The 21,482-nt window shown below is 50.5% G+C and overlaps 1 protein-coding gene across 1 annotated transcript in view; it reads right to left on the bottom strand.

Moving 5' to 3' along the window:
* The window catches only part of mocs3 (molybdenum cofactor synthesis 3), a 120,678-nt gene extending 99,434 nt beyond the window's left edge, over positions 1-21,244 (bottom strand). The window contains exons 1-2 of the mRNA XM_038814503.1: positions 20,976-21,244; positions 2,892-3,027 (exon numbers count right to left, since the gene is read on the bottom strand). Coding sequence (XP_038670431.1) covers positions 2,892-3,027; positions 20,976-21,062 — 223 coding nt within the window. The 5' untranslated portion in view covers positions 21,063-21,244. The remainder of the gene's footprint in view (positions 1-2,891; positions 3,028-20,975) is intronic.
* Between the last annotated feature and the right edge of the window lie 238 nt (positions 21,245-21,482).

Below are 21,482 nucleotides of genomic sequence, written 5' to 3'. Positions count from 1 at the left end.
TTGGATACTATGGTGCCGTTCTGTCTGGGCGTCTACTCAAAAGTATCCATTCATACTTAAATGTTTCTATTGTGTGGGGTCTGGATCTGGATCACCTCATTACTATGTAGATCTTGTTGCCATTTACACCTTTGGCTGGGACTCTGCACCTGGCCACAAACTGGTTTCTGTACGTGCAGAATGCTAATTAGTCTTCTGCAAACTGCTTGTCCTTGCTAAGACTGGTTTTTCCCTGCAGCCTTAGCAGTTCTCCATTTTGTAGCCCAGTGTCCATCTTAGGTGGCTACACTGCCAAGATTCCTTTTTGTATTCCAGAATCTTTCAATCTTCCTGTCCAAATCTTTTTTCAGAAAGGTCAATAGGCTTATTCTGGGCTTTGTGTGGTGGGGAGGATTCACCGTATTACGAGTTTGTCTGGAGAGGAGTAGATGGGGTGGTGGCCTCAGAGTTTTCAGTATGACTGGGCTGCCAATATTGTCATGGTCTGGAAATGGCTGCTAGACAAGGGTCGGTGTGTTGCAGGGTGGAAGAGGTCTCGTGTGAGAAGACCTCCTTCAGAGGGGTATTGGCTTCAGCTCCTCTACCATTCTCACCGAGTAGGTACTCATCAAATCCAGTGGTACTCTCCACTCTGAGGGTATGGAATCAGTGGCGGCTGCATTTTGGCCTGGAGGGCATGTACAGAAAGGCTCAGTCTGTGGTAACCATAAATTTGTCCCAGCGAGATTGGATGTCAGATTTAAGGAGCAGGACTGTTTGGATCTCAAATGCTTTGAGGACCTGTTTTTGGGTGGGAGATTTGCGGACCTGACTGAGCTGACGGAGGCTTACCAGCGGTAATGAGTTCAGGTACCTCCAGATAAGGGCCTTTTTAGTAAAGAGGTGGATTTGCTCCCAATGTTGCCGTCTTTGCATCTCCAGGACAAGCTCCTGCCAGAGGATGATATTGGGGAGGACAAGATCTCCAATGTATACATTGAGTTGGCCAGGAAGGAGGGAATGTCGATGGTGGCAATGCGGCAAAAATGGGAGGAAGAATTGGGAGGCACGGTGCGAGATTGATTTTGCATAGAAATACTGCATCCTTGTCGCGTGCTGGACTTAGTCTTAATCAACTTATAATTGTGCATAGAGCACATATGGTGCTGGAAAGGCTGAGCCATTCTTCCCAGAAGTGGTCGATCAGTGTGCACGATGTGCCAGGTCTCCTGTGAATCATGCCCGCATGTTCTGGTCCTAATCCAAAATTGTTGGGGTTCTGGGAGGGAGTCACGGATGTATTGTCTCAAATGATGGGAATGATGGTCACGCCATCTCCATGGGTAGCTGGAGTGTCTGAGGATCCCGGTGTTTTGGTAGGGAAGAAGGCCGATGTTGTGGCTTTTGCCTCTCTGCTAGCCCGAAGGAGAATTCTGCAAAACTGGCAGTCCTCGGATCCACCAGGTATCAGGTCATGGGTGTGGGACCTTGCTGAGTTTCTTCATTTGGGGAGAATTAAGTTCGCCATTAGCATTGGATTTGTTTATTGTCACGTGTACCAAGGTACAGTGAAAAGTATTTTTCTGCAAGCAGCTCAACAGATCATTAAGTACATGGGAGAAAAGGGAATAAACAAAAATACATAATAGGGAGTCTTAGAATTAAATTTTAAAAGATTAGAACGAGTGTAAGTTAAGTAAAAAGTGGCTCTGTTGGGGAGAGCTTGCAGAGAGTCGCCTCACTCCGGCACCATCTTGTTGCAGAACATTAGAGGTATGGATGAGGGGTCTTCCTGAGGTGGAAGCTGTACACCGACTTTGTTAAAAAAATATTTTGGGGGTGTGACTGATGTGTTTGTACATATGGGGTGCTTCAGAAGGGTTATATTTCTATAGTGTTATATGCACGGTTAATATGTTATGGAGCATTCAATACTGTTCTGTATTATTGACTGATCCTGTTTTTGTATTTTCTGGATCTACCTTCAATAAATTATCTTTTTTTAAAAATATGAAACTCAAAAGTACAGAATTACGACATCAATAAGAAAGACCCAGGAATTTCTTCTTGGAGAACACTGGCAGTTAATACTTGAAATGGACATTAGTCCACTTCTCTCACATCACAGATGTGGTCAAGCAACCAATCCTCCAGAAGAACAGGACAGTCATAGTCACTGCTTAATCAAAGACTCCATGCTTGTTATCCTCACAGGGAGTTTCTGCAGCTGCAGCCCTATAATTCTGTTTTTAACCAAAAAATACAAAATGAGTAAAATCAGCAATGCTACTTCGTTCATGGATCACTGACCCTGGTTAAGGCACCAACAAGACGTCTGCCTCTCACACACAGAAAATCAAACACTCTATCCCCTTTCTGAAATCAGTTGTTTAAGCAGGCGTGAAAGCAGATCAAAGTTCTTCAACCTGACAGATTTGACAGAACTTTGTCCTCACTAAAAGGTTTTGAGCATTATCTTGCTCCACCATCCATTATTAAAAAGTTGATTTGAAATGTGTTTTTTAGAGATGGAGAAATTACTAATTACATGACGGTCAACAGAGAAAACAAATTTGCTTATAATAGCAAGAGCATCAGTTAAATATGGACCATAGGTGACACGGCCCCCATAATATACAACATTGATTCAGGTAGCTAAGTGGGGATCACCGATGTGTTGTGCCAGAGTTGTTTCAAGCAGCTTTGAAATTCAAAAAGCTTCCCAAACTGAATTCCAATTTCACTTGCTAGCCCACAAATTACTAAATAAATTGAGTTTAATTTCACAATTTTCCACGATGGGATTAACTCATAATCTCTGGGGTTGCTAGAGCAGTACTATAACCACTAGGCCTCATAGCCTTAATGCATTATATACGAAACAATGTAATTTACATTCATTCCATCCATACCTTTGACTCCAAACTCTGGAATGATAAGCTGTCTGCTATACCTCATGATCTCTTCTTTTGAGAGAAATTTTTCTTCTAATGGAGGCACCTCAGTCGGTTGCTCAGCTAACGTAAACATATTTCCAGAATGAGAATTCTGAAAAGAAAACAAACATTTACCGTACTGAGAAAACAAGTAAAGTCGTTTCTGAAGAAAATAATTGACCTGAAATGCGACTATTTATCGCTCCACAGACGCTGACTGGTCTGCTGAATACTGCCAGCATATTTTATTTACAAATGATGTGTGGCCCAGACTAGCACACCAATCCTTTAATATAAATTGTAGAATATTTTATACAAAATTAAAATGACCAAAGTGAGCATATTAATGTGTCTAAACCGAATTGGTTTGGCATTTGCAGGAATACAAGATGGACAGGGAAAAAGCACAAAAAGCTTCTAAAACAGGTCAAAGAATTAAAAAGCATGTGCAGAAACACACAGCAAAATGAAATTGCAGAAGTAAAGGTGGCCAAGACCGTCAGGGAACTTGTCAAGGACAAGGGTTTTGAAATTCATCTTAGACAGAAAGGGAGCCTATGTAGGTTAGCAAACACAGAAATAGGACAGTATTGTCCAAAGGAATTGTTAATGAGTCACAGATACCATTATAGTCCCATGCACTAACTTTAATAGAAAATATTTTACACAAAATATAGTTCCACGCACTTTACATGTACATTTACTTACATGGTTTAGCGAAAGAAAGGTTCCGTTTGGAATTCTTTTTATACAGAGCACATGTTAGTGCAACTTTAGGTTCAGCAACATGAAACAGTATTTTGACCTCAGAGTGATTGCTGAGAACACTGACTCCATGACGAGACCCACCAAATCCCACCCTAGTTCTCCATTCAGAAAGAGACTGGGTTCAGGTCAGGCCTGGGGTGTGTCAGAGAGGCCAGGGAGAATCCCACAGGGAGCCTGGAGGGGTTCCCTGAGAGAATGGGGAGCAGGGAATGACCTGAGGGAAAGGGGCAGGGTGGGAGAGTCTCCTGAGGGACTGTGGTGCGAAAGGGGAGAGTCTCCTGAGGGAATTTGGGGGGGTGGGGGGGAGAAAATGGGAGGAGGGAAGAGATGTGGGGGGGAGGGGAGAGATGTGGGGGGGGGAGGGGAGAGATGTGGGGGGGAGGGGAAGAGATGTGGGGGGAGGGGAAGAGATGTGGGGGGGAGGGGAAGAGATGTGGGGGGGAGGGGAAGAGATGTGGGGGGGAGGGGGGAGATGTGGGGGAGGGGAGAGATGTGGGGGGGGGGGGGAGTGGAGATGTGGGGGGGAGGGGAGAGATGTAGGGGGGAGTGGAGAGATGTGGGGGGAGGGGAGAGATATGGGGGAGGGGAGAGATGTGGGGGGGAGGGGAGAGATGTGGGGGGGAGGGGAGAGATGTGGGGGGAGGGGAGAGATGTGGGGGAGGGGAGAGATGTGGGGGAGGGGAGAGATGTGGGGGGAGGGGAGAGATGTGGGGGGAGGGGAGAGATGTGGGGGGAGGGGAGAGATGTGGGGGGAGGGGAGAGATGTGGAGGGAAGGGAGAGATGTGGGGAAGGGGAGAGATGTGGGGGGAGGGGAGAGATGTGGGGGAGGGGAGATGTGGGGGAGGGGAGATGTGGGGGAGGGGAGAGATGTGGGGGGAGAGGATAAGAGGAGGGAGGGGATATGTGGGCTGGGGAGTGTGGAAGAAATAAGAGACGATGGGGTGAGGGGGCATGGAGACCATGCGGCAGCGGTACCGTGAGGGAATTGGGGGGTACCCTGAGGGAATTGGGAGGGTACCCTGAGGGAATTGGGAGGGTACCCTGAGAGAATTGGGGGCTACCCTCAGGGAATTGGGGGCTACCCTGAGGGAATTGGGAGGGTACCCTGAAGGAATTGGGGGGTACCCTGAGGGAATTGGGGGTACCCTGAGGGAATTGGGGGTACCCCGAGGGAATTGGGGGGTACCCTGAGGGAATTGGGGGGGGGTACCCTGAGGGAATTGGGAGGGTACCCTGAGAGAATTGGGGAAGTCATCTAAGGGAATGGGGGAATCCCCTGAGGGAAGGGGTAGATGGGGGAGTCCCCCCTGAGGGAAGGGGAAGATGGGAAAGGGTTGGCTAGTGACTGTATAACACTAAATAGGAGGCTGGGGCCCAACTGTGGGAGAAGATGCAAGCAGTCAAGTTGAGGATGAGTTACATAGAACATAGAACATAGAACAGTACAGCACAGAACAGGCCCTTCGGCCCTCGATGTTGTGCCGAGCCATGATCACCCTACTCAAACCCACGTATCCACCCTATACCCGTAACCCAACAACCCTCCCTTAACCTTACTTTTTAGGACACTACGGGCAATTTAGCATGGCCAATCCACCTAACCCGCACATCTTTGGACTGTGGGAGGAAACCGGAGCACCCGGAGGAAACCCACGCACACAGGGGGAGGACATGCAGACTCCACACAGACAGTGACCCAGCCGGGAATCGAACCTGGGACCCTGGAGCTGTGAAGCATTTATGCTAACCACCATGCTACCGTGCTGCCCCAGTTACACTGGGCAAAACGCAGGAGGCAAACAAGGAGTATTCTGCGGGTGACAACAATGCATATAATAACACACAGAATCCCTACAGTGCAGAAGGAGGCTATTCGGTCCATCGAGTCCGCACCAGCCCTTGGAAAGAGCACTCTACTTAAGCCCACAGCACCACCCTATACCCGTAACCCTACCTAGCCTTTTTGGACACTAAGGGGCAATTTAGCATGGCCAATCTGAAGCCTTCACTCCCAGTGCAGACTTTGGAGTTGTGAGGTTGTTGCTGTGGTGGAGAGTGGCTGCTACTGCTTTCTCTCTGTTGTTGCTGCTCAGTTTGTTGCCTGTTCCCAGGGTTGGTTGCTGCTGAGCTTTCTGGAAGGAGAGGGAAGAGAAGGACAACAAGAAAGCGACTTCAACATCAACGTGGGAGTAGAGCTCTTTGGACTGCTTATTTGCTGGCTCCTCCCGGGTTGAGGGCCCTGCCCTGCCTGGTCGGTTTCTCCCAACTGACAACTGCTTCCTTCAGCAAGGTAGAAGCCTTCCTTATTCTATCCAGTGTGCTTGTGCAAGAACAGGGGGAGCGAGTGGACAGTGTGGTTGCTGAGCCCCTCCCGGGCTGAAGACTCCATACACTTCCATACGCAATACATTGTTCTACCTCGCTCTTCCCCGAACACCACTTCCCCCCCCAAACCCCTCCCGTCGTCTATTTCTCAAATCAATTCAAACAGGACAAAGCCCACATTGGGGTGGGCGAGGCACTTGCCCTGATGGCCACTCCATCTACACCAGTGGCAGGGCAGTCCAGAGTCATCTATGCAGAGGTGGTGGCCTCTTCAGCCTCCACTACTCCCGCAGCCGCGCCACCCTTCTGGTTGCTAACCCGCAAACTGGGGGGTTAAGTGCTTTACTCACGCCACCATACCATGGAGGCATGGATTCGCGCAATGGCAGGGGTCGCGGCCCCTCGGCCATTTTAGCCACCGCTCGTATGTACGGGAAGGTTGTGATTTTCCTAAGGGCCGAGAGGGCGATCCACCTTGCCCTTGAAAAGTGGCTCATGGTGGGCGGGACCTACGTGGCGGTATATCACTGAGGCCAAGAGGGTTATCTATTCTAATGTCGTGCCCTACCTCCCTACGGAGCTCCTCCTCCCCCACCTCCAATTACTGGGGGAGGTACTTCCAAGGTGGCGCCACTCCCTCTTGGCCGAAAGGATACCCCCATTGGACACATCTACTCCTTCATCCACCTGGCCCGAGAGGTGGCATTAGAGGGGGGATTCAAAATTTCCTATCAAGGGGAGACTTTCTGTATCTTTTGGTCTGCGGACGTCGTGCAGTGCCATGCCTGCAAAAAGGTGGAGCATGTGCAATAGAACTGCCCCACCTCCTAGGCCACCACGGACACCAAGGTGACCTTGGCAGGCACCACTGCCCCCTCCCACTCCACTGACGATACCATCCCACCCCCACAAAGGGACATCACGCCAGCGCCTGCCAACCAATCGGCTGCCGGTGTGGAGGAGGGAGGGCATCTACAAGGCCCATAAGGCGGCGAGGCAGGGATCGGCCCAAGAAACCCCCAACCTGGCGGCCTAGAAAACCCCACTTTCTGGAACTCCAGCTTGGGAGCTACTGACAAATCTTGGCCCACAGACACTCCACTTCATCCGGGCCCCATTGACGCCTCAGCTTCGGGTACTGGGCATAGCATCACTACAGTGTGGGTCAACAAGGGGGGGCAGTAGTGATGCACTCGGCCCAAGCCGGCACATAGGTCAGCAAAGTCCCGGGGCTGAATGTCAAGAGTAGGTGGGGGGGGGGGCGATACGAGGGTGGAGGTTTCCTGAGTGCAGGCCACCCCCTGTAAGCGGCGCCACTCCTTTGATGGGGGGCAGGGGGGAGAAAGTTCATGACCCTCCCCAGTCATGACCCCTGCCCCTTGACATCACATCCCCTGCATGAAAACTGAAAAGGTGAAACATATGTTTGCCCCCGAGTTGTTGCAGCCCCCCTGAGCAGGATTCCTCGGGCCGGGTGCGAACGAGATCCCCAAGGGCTTGTTCCACCCGATGCAATTTTGCACCCCAGAGGCATTAGTTTTCTTTTGCTGCTGCTGACCTTTTGTTTTTACCGTTCTGCCAGGGGATCTAGGAATGGTTGCCATCTCCTGAAAAACCCCTGCAGGTGGCAGGTGGAATTACGTATTGTTACTGTAGTTAGATCTTGTTAACCTTATCACTAATATCAAAGTTAATGTAAAGAACTCATGCAATTATTGTTATAGTTACTCAATAAACATTTTGTTACTACTGGACGAGTTTGAGTCTTCTTCATCAAGATTCAGAAGACCTCATCACTAACCAAGGTTTGAGTAGCACATGTTACCTACCACACATGTAACAAAACATGGCACCAGACATGTTGGCTTTAACAGAACCAGTTAGATTAGGTTAGACAAAAATAGAAGAAAATTCAGACCGGATATTCGACTGTGGAAGACTTCACAGCAAATGGATCCTCGAGGACTAACTATGGGACTCATTGGACCTCTAGGACAGCTGGAATAACCGGTAATTTAAGTTATGACTGGAAAAGATTTGAACTGATATTCCAAATATTTATCGCAGCTAATGATTTAAACACGGTCTCTGACACAACGAAAATAGCATTACTGTTCTCAATAGGAGGGCATGAGGCTAGGGAAATCTACAATTGCTTTAATTACTTGATAAGTATGTACCTGTTAGGCAGGGAGGAGACATGGATAGAGCAGGGCGAGGAATGGTTGTTGCAAGTGCCGGGGTTTAGATATTTCAGTAAGTTCAGGGGAGGTGGTAAAAGAGGGGGAGGGGTGGCATTTTTAGTCAAGGACAGTATTACGGTGGCTGAGAGGACATTTAATGAGGACTCAAATACTGAGGTAGTATGGGCTGAATTAAGAAACAGGAAAGGAGAGGTCACCCTGTTAGGGCTTTTCTATAGGCCTCCGAAAAGTTCCAGAGATGTAGAGGAAAGGATTGCAAAGATGATTCTGGATAGGAGCAAAAATAACAGGGTAGTTGTTATGGGGGACTTTAACTTTCCAAATATTGACTGGAAACACTATAGTTCGAGTACTTTAGATGGATCCGTTTTTGTCCAATGTGTGCAGGAGGGTTTCCTGATGCAGTATGTAGATAGGCCAACAAGAGGCGAGGCCGTGTTGGATTTGGCACTGGGTAATGAACCAGGACAGGTGTTAGATTTGGAGGTAGGTGAGCATTTTGGTGATAGTGGCCACAATTCGATTACGTTTACTTTAGCGATGAAAAGGGATAGGTATAAACCGCAGGGCAAGAGTTATTGCTGGGGGAAAGGCAATTATGATGCGATGAGGCAAGACTTAGGATGCATCGCCTGGAGGGGAAAACTGCAGGGGATGGACACAATGGAAATGTGGAGCATGTTCAAGGAACAGGTACTGCGTGTCCTTGATAAGTATGTACCTGTTAGGCGGGGAGGAAGTGGTCGAGTGAGGGAACCATGGGTTACTAAAGCAGTTGAAACACTTGTCAAGAGGAAGAAGGAGGCTTATGTGAAGATGAGACGTGATGGTTCAGTTGGGTCACCTGAGAGTTACAAGTTAGCTAGGAAGGCTCTAAAGAGGGAGCTAAGAAGAGCCAAGCGAGGACATGAGAAGTCTTTGGCAGGTAGGATCAAGGATAACCCTAAAGCTTCCTATAGGTATGTCAGGAATAAAAGAATGACTAAGGTAAGAGTAGGGCCAGTCAAGGACAGTAGTGGGAAGTTGTGCGTAGAGTCCGAGGAGATAGGAGAGGTGCTAAATGAGTATTTCTCGTCAGTATTCACACAGGAAAAAGACAAAGTTGTCGAGGAGAATACTGAGCTACAGGCTACTAGACTAGAAGGGCTTGAGGTTCATAAGGAGGAGGCGTTAGCGATTCTGAAAAGTGTGAAAATAGATAAGACCCCTGGGCCGGATGGGATTTATCATAGGATTCTCTGGGAAGCTAGGGAGGAGATTGCTGAGCCTTTGATCTTTAAGTCATCTTTGTCTACAGGAATAGTGCCAGAGGACTGGAGGATAGCAAATGTTGTCCCCTTGTACAAGAAGGGGAGTAAAGATAACCCCGGTAACTATAGACCAGTGAGCCTTACTTCTGTTGTGGGAAAAGTCTTGGAAAGGTTTATAAGAGATAGGATGTATAATCATCTGGAAAGGAATAATTTGATTAGAGATAGTCAACATGGTTTTGTGAAGGGTAGGTCGTGCCTCACAAACCTCATTGAGTTCTTCGAGAAGGTGACCAAACAGGTGGATGAGGGTAAAGCAGTTGATGTGGTGTATATGGATTTTAGTAAAGCGTTTGATAAGGTTCCCCACGGTAGCCTATTGCAGAAAATACAGAGGCATGGGATTCAGGGTGATTTAGCAGTTTGGATCAGAAATTGGCTAGCTGATAGAAGACAAAGAGTGGTGGTTGATGGGAAATGCTCTGACTGGTGTCCAGTTACTAGTGGTGTGCCACAAGGATCTGTTTTGGGGCCGTTGCTTTTTGTCATTTTTATAAATGACTTGGAGGAGGGCGTAGAAGGATGGGTGAGTAAATTTGCAGATGACACTAAAGTCGGTGGAGTTGTGGACAGTGCAGAAGGATGTTACAAGTTCCAGAAGGACATAGATAAGCTGCAGAGCTGGGCTGACAGGTAGCAAATGGAGTTTAATGCAGAAAAGTGTGAGGTGATTCATTTTGGAAGGAATAACAGGAAGGCAGAGTACTGGGCTGATGGTAAGATTCTTGGTAGTGTGGACGAGCAGAGAGATCCGGGCAGCACGGTAGCATTGTGGATAGCACAATCGCTTCACAACTCCAGGGTCCCAGGTTCGATTCCAGCTTGGGTCAGCGTCTGTGCTTAGTCTGCACATCCTCCCCGTGTGTGCGTGGGTTTCCTCCGGGTGCTCCGGTTTCCTCCCACAGTCCAAAGATGTGCAGGTTAGGTGGATTGGCCATGATAAATTGCTCTTAGTGATCAAAATTTCCCTTACTGTTGGGTGGGGTTACTGCGTTGTGGGGATAGGGTGGAGGTGTTAACTTTGGGTCGGGTGCTCTTTCCAAGAGCCGGTGCAGACTCGATGGGCTGAATGGCCTCTTTCTGCACTGTAAATTCTATGAAATCTCGGTGTCCATGTCCATAGATCCCTGAAAGTTGCCACCCAGGTTGAGTGGGTTGTTAAGAAGGCGTACGGTGTGTTAGCTTTTATTGGTAGAAGAATTGAGTTTCGGAGCCACAAGATCATGTTGCAGTTGTACAAAACTCTGGTGCGGCCACATTTGGAGTATTGTGTGCAGTCTGGTCGCCACATTATAGGAAGGATGTGGAAGCATTGGAGTACAGAGGAGATTTACAAGAATGTTGCCTGGCATGGAGGGAAGATCATATGAGGAAAGGCTGAAGGACTTGAGGCTGTTTTCGTTAGCGAGAAGAAGGTTAAGAGGGGACTTAATTGAGGCATACAAGGTGATCAGAGGATTAGATAGGGTGGACATTGAGAGCCTTTTTCCTCGGATGGTGATGTCCAGCACGAGGGGACATATCTTTAAATTGAGGGGAGATAGATATAGGACAGATGTCAGAGGTAGGTTCTTTACTCAGAGAGTGGGGCGTGGAATGCCCTGCCTGCAACAGTAGTGGACTCGCCAACACTAAACGCATTCAAATGGTCATTGGATAGGCATATGGACGATAAGGGAATAGTGTAGAGGGACTTTAGAAGGGTTTCACAGGACGGTGCAACATCGTGGGCCGAAGGGCCTGTACTGCGCTGTAATGTTCTATCTATACTTAGAAAGTGAAGACAAGACCAAAATAGAAGTAATACTCAAAAAATTTGATGAACACTGTAAGAGTCAGTCTGGTGAGATACTGGAAAGATTTAACTCTTTTCATAAATGTTAGAGAAATGGAGGGCTCATCACGGATTTTATTACAAATCTCAAGTTAATACCACAAGGCTGTGATTATGCTGATTTCAGAGACACGATGATATAGATCAATTAATTTATGGACTATCTGACAAAAATTTGAAGGAAGAACTTTCACAAGATGAGTATCTAACTCTAGAAACTGCTACACAAAAATGCCTTGCTTATGAACAAAAACAAAATCAATAATTTGAGTCTTTACAAACACAGAATCATTATCTAGAAAACAAAATCGGTAAAAATGGCATGAAAACTCACCACGAGACAGAGTTGAAACAGAAGACGATGGAAGTTCTGAGCAGCAGCCATCTTGCGCATGTCCAGTCTGGCCAGGCCGCACATGCGCATTACCCTTTTAAGTGGGCGTGGTCCGGGTCCTCTGACATCATGCCGCTCGTGACATCATGCGTAGGGCTCGATTGCGCATGTGCAATCCGAGTTTCATTTACTGCGCACTCGTTTCGCAATTGCGCATGTGCGGCTTCTCGTGCATGCGCAGAACACTTTTTCGCCGGTTTGCGTCTTTTAATAAACCCCGCCATATCGTTGACCCAGGCCTCCACGCTTGGGGGCCTCGCATCCTTCCACTGAAGAAGAATCCTCCGCCGGGCTACTAGGGACGCAAAGGCCAGAACACCGGCCTCTTTCGCCTCCTGCACTCCTGGCTCCACTGCAACCCCAAATATTGCGAGTCCACAGCCTGGATTGACCCTGGATCCTACAACCCTTGATACCGTCCTTGCTACACCCTTCCAAAATTCCCCCAGCGCTGGGCATGCCCAGAACATGTGGACATGGTTTGCTGGTCTCCCTGAGCACGTAATACACCTGTCCTCGGTCCCAAAAAACCGGCTCATCCTTGTCCCGGTCATATGAGCCCTATGCAGTACCTTAAACTAGATGAGGCTAAGCCTTGCACACGAAGAAGAGGAGTTCGCCCTTTCTAGGGCATCCGCCCACGTCCCCTCCTCAATCTCCTCACCCAGCTCCTCCTCCCATTTATCTTTCAGCTCCTCCACCGAGGCCTCGTCTACCTCCTGCATCACCTGGTACATTTCCGAGATCCTCCCCTCTCCAACCCATACCTCCGAGAGCACCCTGTCCTGGACCCCACGTGGCGGCAGCAGGGGGAACCCTGCCACCTGACAAACGCCCTTACTTGCATGTACCTAAAGGTGTTCCCCAGGGGGAGCCTGAACTTCCCTTCCAGCTCACCCAGGCTCGCAAACTTCCCGTCTATGAACAGGTCCCCCAGCCTCCTGACACCTGCCCTGTGCCAACTCAGGAACCCGCCATCAATTCTCACCGGAACAAACCGGTGGTTCCCACGTATCGGTGATCCCATCGAGGCCCCCACCTCCCCCCTGTGCCACCTCCATTGCCCCCAAATCTTGAGGGTAGCTGCCACCACCGGGCTTGTGGTATACCTCGTCGGAGGGAGCGGCAGCAGCGCCGTTGCAAGCGCTTCCAGGCTCGTACCCACACAGGATGCCATCTCCAGCCTCTTCCATGCCGCCCCCTCCCCGTCCATTACCCACTTACGCACCATCGCTGCGTTGGCAGCCCAATAATACCCACAGAGGTTGGGCAACGCCAGCCCGCCCCTATCCCTGCCCCGTCCCAGGAACACTCTTCTCACCCTCGGAGTTCCATGCGCCCACACAAATCCCGTGATGCTCCTGTTGACCCTCCTAAAAAAAGGCCTTCGGGATAAGGATGGGAGGCACTGGAACAGGAACAGAAACCTCGGGAGCACCATCATCTTGACTGACTGCACCCTACCCGCCAAAGACAGCGGCAGCATGTCCCACCTCTTAAACTCCTCCTCCATTTGCTACACCAGCCTTGTGAGGTTTAGCTTATGCAAGGCCCCCCAGCTCCTGGCCACCTGAACCCCCAAGTACCTGAAGCTCCACTCCGCCCTTTTCAGTGGGAGCCTCCCAATCCCCCACTCCTGGTCCCCCGGGTGTACCACAAACAGCTCGCTTTTCCCAAAGTTAAGCTTATACCCTGAGAAATCCCCAAATTCCCGGAGAATCCCCATCACCACCGGCATTCCCCCCACCGGGTCCGCCACATACAACAATAGGTCATCCGCATAGAGCGACACTCCCCACCCCGGACCAGCCCCCTCCAATCCCCCCGACTCCCTCAGTGCCATAGCCAGGGGTTCAATTGCCAGGGCAAAAAGTAGGGGGGACAGGGGACACCCCTGCCTCGTCCCTCGGTATAGTCGAAAATACTCCGACCTCCTCTTATTCGTGGCCACACTCGCCATCGGGGCCTCATACAACAGCCTCACCCAACTGACAAACCCCTCCCCAAACCCGAACCTTTCCAGCACCTCCCACAAGTACCCCCATCCGACCCTATCAAAGGCCTTCTCCGCATCTAGCGCCACCACTATCTCCGCCTCACCTTCCACCACCGGCATCATAATAACGTTCAAGAGCCTCTGTATATTGGTGTTCAGCTGCCTCCCCTTCACAAACCCCGTTTGATCCTCGTGGATAAACTGCGGCACACAATCTTCTATCCTCGTGGCTAAGATCTTTGCCAACAACTTGGCGTCCACATTGAGGAGTGAGATCGGCCTGTATGACCCACACTGCAGGGGATCCTTGTCTCGCTTAAGGATCAAGGAGATCAGCGCCCGAGACATCGTCAGGGGCAAGAGGCATTCGTTTTCATGACGCTGGAGGGCTGCGATGTCTCCCTGGCCTCGGGGTCATTGGCTGGTGAAGGACCCGCCCTCTCCGCCCCAGCCTCCGACGCCAGGCACTTTCATCTCCATTCCGGAGGTTTTCCCAAAGTTGTTCCCGGATCTGTCCAGTGACTCAGCACCTCAAGAGGAGCAGGGGGCTGACCCACCGCCTCCCTCTGGCACAGTTTCCCTGAGAAGAGCCCATGAGGAGCCTGTCTGTCGACGATCAAGACAGACCCAGGGCTAGTTGGTAGGTCCGTCCCGTCTACCACACACAATGTGGCAGGAGACTCAGTCCCAGAAGGCAACTGCCCTTAGAACATCTGCGCGGTGGGAGGCGCGGGGGTTGATTTTCAGTCCATCTGTAGCGAGGCGATGGACTCTTTCATGCTCGTCATTGAATCACCCCTCATCCCCCAAGGGGAACTCTGAGATTTTCTATACGAGAACCACGATCACCGAAACCGAGTGCAGCTAGCCCTCCACCGGTGGGGTGGGAGATGCGGATGCAACTGAGCAGCGCTGGCTGAAATCTTTCCTCGCGGGTTTCCAGAGGGAACGGAAGGGAACGTGCTCCTCTGCTCCCTCCGAACACTAAAAAGATGATGGTGAAGGTGGCACTTTATTGCTGACATGGAGGTGACCATAGCCAGCCTAAATATCAACGGAAGCAGCCACGTGCTCCGCAGGTTCCAGAACTTCTCAGTCCTCTGAGACGGGAAGAATGCTGCATGCTTCCTGTAAGAAACCCACACTACCAGGCAGCACGGTGGCAGAGTGGTTAGCATTGCGGCCTCACGGCACCGAGGTCCCAGGTTCGATCCCGGCTCTGGGTTAATGTCCGTGTGGAGTTTGCACATCCTCCCTGTGTTTGCGTGGGTTTCAACCCCACAACTCAAAGATGTGCAGGGTAGGTGAATTGCCCACGCTAAATTGTCCGTTAATTGGAAAAGAAATTAATTGGACATTCTAAATTTTTTTTTAAAAAGAAACACACACGCTCCAGGAGATGAAGCCACATGGCTCCTGGAGTGGCATGGGGGGTTCTACATGAGTTGCCTAACCTCATGTTTAGGCAGGGTGGCTATTGTTGGCCTCACTTTTTCAGCCGGAGATCTTGGGGGTCAAAGAGCCAGTGCCAGGCCGATTGCTGCACCTGAGGGGGCGAGGTACTTCACCTTATGAATGTCTACGCTCCCCAGGCTGGCGAGCAGCAGACAACTTTCTTCGAGCAAGTGTCCACTTATCTTGGCACCATCGCTGCGGGCTAGTGCATCATCCTGGGTTGGATTTTAATTGCACTCTCGGGACAAAGGACTGCCTCGGTACCCAGTGCAGCACTTGTGCAGTGGTGAAGTTAAGGAACCTGGTAGGGTTCTTTGACTTGGTGAACATCTGGCGGACTCTCCATCCTGACTCCAGCGTCTTCACCTTTGTGAGGCTTGGGGTCGGAGCGTCCAGAAATGGACTGACTCTACATTTCCAAGGCGTACTTACCGTGTCGCGATGGCCTCTCTGTAGCAGGGACCGTGCTCAGACCACCGTCCGGTGTGGGCGGGGCTCACCCTGTCTCGCGCTCGGTCACGATCTGCGTATTGGTACTTTAACACCCTGCTGCTGGAGGACGAGCTCCTGGGCTTGTTTCATCGGTTCTAGGCTGGCTGGAGACGGAAGGGGGGAGGCTTGCCTCCTTGAGGCTTGGTGAGACATGGACAATACTCATGTGCGTACCTTCTGTCAGGAGAATGTGGGGGGGTCGACAAAGAGGCAGAAATCCAGGACCAAGGAGTTGGCGATGGAGGTGCTCGACCTGGAGTCATGTCTCGGTCAGCCGGATGAGGACTCAGCCCTGCAGCAGGTGTTCAGAAAGAAGGACGCGCTGCAAGACCTGCAACTTGTCGGGTACTGTGGCGCGTATATGAGGTCGCAGATTCAGATTGTCACAGACATGGACCACAGATCCCCTTCTTCTACTCACTGAAAAAAGATATGTGCTCCATCAGCAGCACCTTACGCAGCTGGTCGACGACGGGTCCCTCATCTCGAATCCGGAGGTCAGGGCCCAAATTCTAAACTTCAACAGTGCCCTTTTCTCCCGGATCCGTCCAGCGAGGATGTTTTGTGGGAGAACAAGCCTCCTCTATTTGGGAATCCTCCTTTGCCCGACTGAGGAATCCGCAGGTCGACCCCAAGGGTGCTGGGAGGCTTAATACCCCTATCGGCCTGGGGGAGCTGATCGCACCCTCAACAGCCTGTCCAGGGGCAAATCTCCAGGGCTGGACGGGCTGACTGTGAAGTTCTTCAGGGCGTTCTGGGAAGTCCTGTAGAGCGACTACACGGGAGTCCTGGGGGGAAAGTATCGCGAATGTGGAGATGCCCCTATCTTGGCACAGCGTCACCAAACCCTGCTGCCAAAGGGGGGGAAATCTCTGCCACCTTAAAAACTGGCGACTGGTTTCCCTCCTCAGCACGGATTACAAGATCTTCGACAAGGCAATGTGTTTGCGCCTTGGCACAGTGCTGGACCATGTGATCCACCCTGACCAGTCCTCCACAGTCCCGGGCCGCACAATCCACAGCTGCATCCATCTGGTCCAGGACCTGGTCCATCATTCCCAGATTGCTGGTCTGTCGAGCGACTTCCCGTCCCTTGATCAGGAGAAGGCGTTCGACAGGGTGGATCATGAATATTTATTCGGGACTCTACAAGCATTCGGGTTTGGAACGCATTTCATTACTCGGATCCGATTTCTGTACGCTGCCACCGAGTGTCTCGTTAAGGTTAACAGGTCCCTGACGGCGCCCCTTCGCTTTGGGAGAGGAGTGCGTCAAGGCTGGCCCTTTCTGGCCAACTCTATTCTATTTGTGTGGAGCCTTTCCTGCGCCTCCTCCTGAGGAGGTTGTCGGGATTGCTTCTGCACGAGCCAGGCATTGGGGTGGTCCTCTCGGTTTACGCTGATGACGTGCTCATGTTCACCGACCCTGCAGACCTGCAGAGGACGCAAGAGAGCCAGGCTGTGTACTCCACCGCGTCCTCTGCCAGGATCAACTGGGACAAGTGTTCCGGACTCCTGGTCGGTCCGTGGCAGATGCAGTCGCTCCCAAAGGAGCTCAGGCCTTTCACCTGGAACAGGACCAGCTTCCTCTACTTGGGAGTCCATCTTTGCCCTGGCTGAGGAATCCTGGCCGGCTAACTGGCAGGAGCTGGAGGCCAAGATCACCGCTTGCTTGAGATGCTGGACAGGACTGCTCAGAGTGCTGTCTTACAGGGGTCGAAGTTGGACAGGACTGCTCCGACTGCTGTCTTACAGGGGTCAAGTTCTTGCCATAAATCAACTGATAGCCTCCATGTTGTCGTACCGGCTGGTCACTTTGACCACTCCTCCTGTCACAAAGCTCAAGAAAATGCATGTCAGGTTCTTCTGAGACATGAGACCGCACTGTGTTGCTGATGAGGTTGAGTCTCCTGCTTAGGGAAGGCTCCCAGGCGCTGGTGTGCCTTTGCACCCAGATGGCGACCTTCCGCCTTCAGATTCTGCAGCGATACCTTGATATTGAGCCCCTCCACGGTGGTATGCCCTGACGAAGGATTTATTTTGCAAGGTGAACGGCATGAATTATGACGTGCAGCTCCTCTTCATAGATCTGCAGGGTCTTCGATACCTTCTGCAGTCACTGCCCGTCTTTTACCAAAGTCCAGTTGGAATTCTTTGAAGATGTAACTAGTACAGTTGACATGGGGGAGCCAGTCGATGTGGTATATTTGGACTTTCAGAAGGCGTTTGACAAAGTCCAGCATTAGAGATTATTGTGCAAGGTTAAAACGCGTGGGATGGGGGAAATGTATTGAGGTGGATAGAAAGCTGATTGGCAGAGAAGAAACAAAGAGTAGGAATTAATGGGTCCTTTTCAAATTGGCAACAGTAACTAGTGGGGTGCCACAGGGATCGGTGCTGGGTCCCCAGCTATTCACAATATATATTAATGATTTGGATGAGGGAACAAAGTGTAACATCTCAACATTTGCAGATGATATCAAGTTGGGTGGGAGGATGAACTGTGACGAGGATGTAGAGGTCCTATAGCATGATCTGGGCAGGTTGGGCGAGTGCGCAAATCAATGGCAGGTGCCGTCTAATTTGTCTAAGTGTGAGGTTATTCATTTTGGAAGCAAAAGCAGGAAGGCAGATTGCTACCTGAAAGGTTGTAAATTGGGAGAGGGGAGCGTGCAGCGGGACCTGGGTGTCCTTGTGTACCAGTCGCTGAAGGTAAGCATGCAGGTGCAGCAGGCAGTAAAGGCGGCTAATGATTTGTTGGTCTTCATTGCAGGAGGTTTTGAGTACAGGAGCAGGGATGTATTGTTACAATTATGCAGGGCCTTGATGAGGCAACACCTAGAATATTATGTGTAGTTTTGGTCTCCTTTTCTGAGGAAGGATGTTCTTGCTCTCGAGGAAGTGCAGCGAAGGTTTACCAGACTGATTCCAGGGATGGCGGGACTGTCATGCGAGGAGAGATTGACTAGGTTGGGATTGTTCTCGCTGGAGTTCAGAAGAATGAGAGGGGATCTCATAGATACTTATAAAATTCTAACAGGACTAGACAGGATAGATAGAGGGAAGATGTTCCTGATGGTGGCGGTGTTCAAAACCAGGGGTCAGTCTGAGGATTAAGGTTAAATAATTTCAGACAGAGATGAGATATTTCTTCAGGTAGTGAGCCTGTGGAATTCATTATCACAGGAAATAGTTGATGCTAAAACATTGAATATATTCAAGAGGCGGCTAGATATAGTACTTGGGCGAATTGGATCAACGGATATGAATTAGCCTATTGTGTTGGATGATCAGCCATGATCTTGATAAATGGCAGAGCAGGCTCAAAGGGTCAAAAGGCCTCCGCCTGCTCTTTTCTTCTGTGTATCGATGTCTGGAGCATGATCGTCTCGCACCGCAGCTCCCCCCGACAGAAGAATGGCTGTCGTCAGGGAGCCACTACTCAGGGATCCGCACCTCCACCAATACCATTTCGGGTGGCTGGCAGAGGAGCGAGCTGTGGCTGCTCGTGTAAAACCCCACGTTAGCACAACGATAGATGCCCGGCTCATGGCCAATGATATCCGAGACTTCAAAACGGTCGTGCTCAGACCCGATGGCACTCACGGTCTGGAGGATGCGCAGGTGTGCGGTGGTATCCTGTCTGGGCAAACCTCTGCACAGACGGAATTACACATTGGCCCCAGGCCCCGACACCTATGTAGGGGGCCGGTGCCTTTTCACACTGTACTGAGGGGTTTCCTGTACAGGCTGCTGCTGCACACCCTTCACCTCCTTACCCTTACCTATTATCCAGACACGCCATGGCGTGCCTTGTTGCCATCTGGCGGCGTAGGTCCCTCTATTGAGGAGTCCTCTCCCTCAATCATGGGGACCTGGGGTGGAGGGTGTTGCATGCTGCAGTGTCGTACAACCGCCGATTGCTCATGGACTCCCAAGAAGCCTGCCATTTTTGTGGCCTTTTGGAGTACGTGGATGACGTCTGTGTTACGTGTTATAGGCTGCATTCCCTTTTTAGTTTTCTGACAAATCTTTTGTTGAAGTTTTGTTTGCACTTCAGCCCCACGCTCCTGATCTATGGGCACCCAGTGCGGAGATGGGCAAGCAGGGCAGAGGACCTCCTTGTGAACCTGCTCCTGGGTCTGGTGAAGTGCATATTTTATCGGTCCAGGCAGCGGGCAACCGAGTGGCTCGTCCAACCAGACTGTCTGCTCCTCTTTCACGGCTACATTCGCGGCCGGGTGTCCCTAGAAAGGGAGCAAGTGGTGTCCACAGGCACCAGAGGCTTTTTGTGCCTAGTGGGCATCGCAGGAGTTGGGGTGACCCCTTTAACTGCACTGATTTGACGTTTGTAAGCTTACACTGATCTTTGTTACAATCGGGCAGTGCCCCTAACAGGAGTGGCCCTTTTTGCTCTGTCCCGGTTTGTTTCCTTTGTTCTATTTTGTTGGTGGACCTCAAAAGAGTGGCCAATCCACCTAACCTGCACATCTTTGCACTGTGGGAAGAAACCACAGCACCCAGAGAAAACTCACACAGAGAGAAAGTGCAACTCCAGACAGTCACCCGAGGCTGGAATGTGAGACAGCAGTGCTAACCACTGTACCACTATGCCACCCCAAAGATGTGCAGGTTAGGTGGAATGGTCATGATAAATTGCTCCTGCGTGGGGTTATGGGAATCATGTGGCAGGTTGGTGCAGACTCGATGGGCGAATAGCCTCCTTCTTCACTGCAGGGATTTTATAATTCTACGAACACTTGAGGAAGGCCAATAGGGCTGAGGTTATAGGTGGACTGTCTTGATAGTGGCAGGAATGTCTGACTTTAAATGCAGCTGAGGGAAAATCAGACTGAATTAATTCGAAGGAGTAAACCTGAAAAGGATGGGGATATCAGGTGGGAGAACAGGATGGCTTAGGTTTTGCTAATAAATTAAGTTCTTGTCCATCCACTCCATCATCACTAAAACCGTTGGGTACGCAGTGGAAGGACCACAGACACAGGAATCGTTCAGTTTCAGCTCATTCCACCGTTGGATTAGAGCAGTTGATCTGTATCTTAGCTCCATCCATCTGCTTTGCCCGAAATATCTGTTCGACCTCAGTTCTGAAATTCTCAATGGACCGAATTTCAACAGCTTTTTGAAATAGATGAAGGGATCAGTGGGGATGGGATACTTATTGCCAATATTTATTGAAATCTTTTGTTGCTTTTAATCTTCCTCAAAAATATTTAGGATGAAACAAAGTCAGTGGGTCTGAGGGAGCGGACGCTGTGTACCTGCTGCAAGTGTGCGACTGCTGCCCTCAGCCTCTCCACCTCCTGCTCCTTCTTAAAAAGCTCATCCCTCAGTCTCTCCGCCTCCATGGCCGAGGGGAGGTTCTCTTACGTCGCGCTGCTCCACGAGTCGCTCCAACTTTAACCCAGAACTCAGCCGGAGGAGAAAGAAAACAGTCCGCCTGTTCAGAATATGGCCGACCTCTGAGGGGCGGACTCATTTACAAATATGGCCGCCAGTCACCGACAAATCTGCCGAAATGAGCCCCGCTCCCCGTATCAAGATGGCCGCTCGCCCCGTCGTGACTCCCTTATCAAGATGGCCGTTCGCCCCGTTGTGACTCCCTTATCAAGATGGCCGCTCGCCCCCTTCTGACACCCTTACCAATATGACCACTGTGAGTCCCGAACAAACATGGCCACTGCCCCCCACCCGCTACAATGATTGACACGAATGGGGTTGCCAACGCTCCAGTAATTGAAAAAATCTTCAGGACACTGTTATGTACA

Source organism: Scyliorhinus canicula, chromosome 1, assembly GCF_902713615.1.
Source record: "Scyliorhinus canicula chromosome 1, sScyCan1.1, whole genome shotgun sequence".
Classification (NCBI taxonomy): domain Eukaryota; kingdom Metazoa; phylum Chordata; class Chondrichthyes; order Carcharhiniformes; family Scyliorhinidae; genus Scyliorhinus; species Scyliorhinus canicula.
Note: the sequence above shows the minus strand (reverse complement) of the source record. Positions and strands in the feature narration are given on the sequence as shown.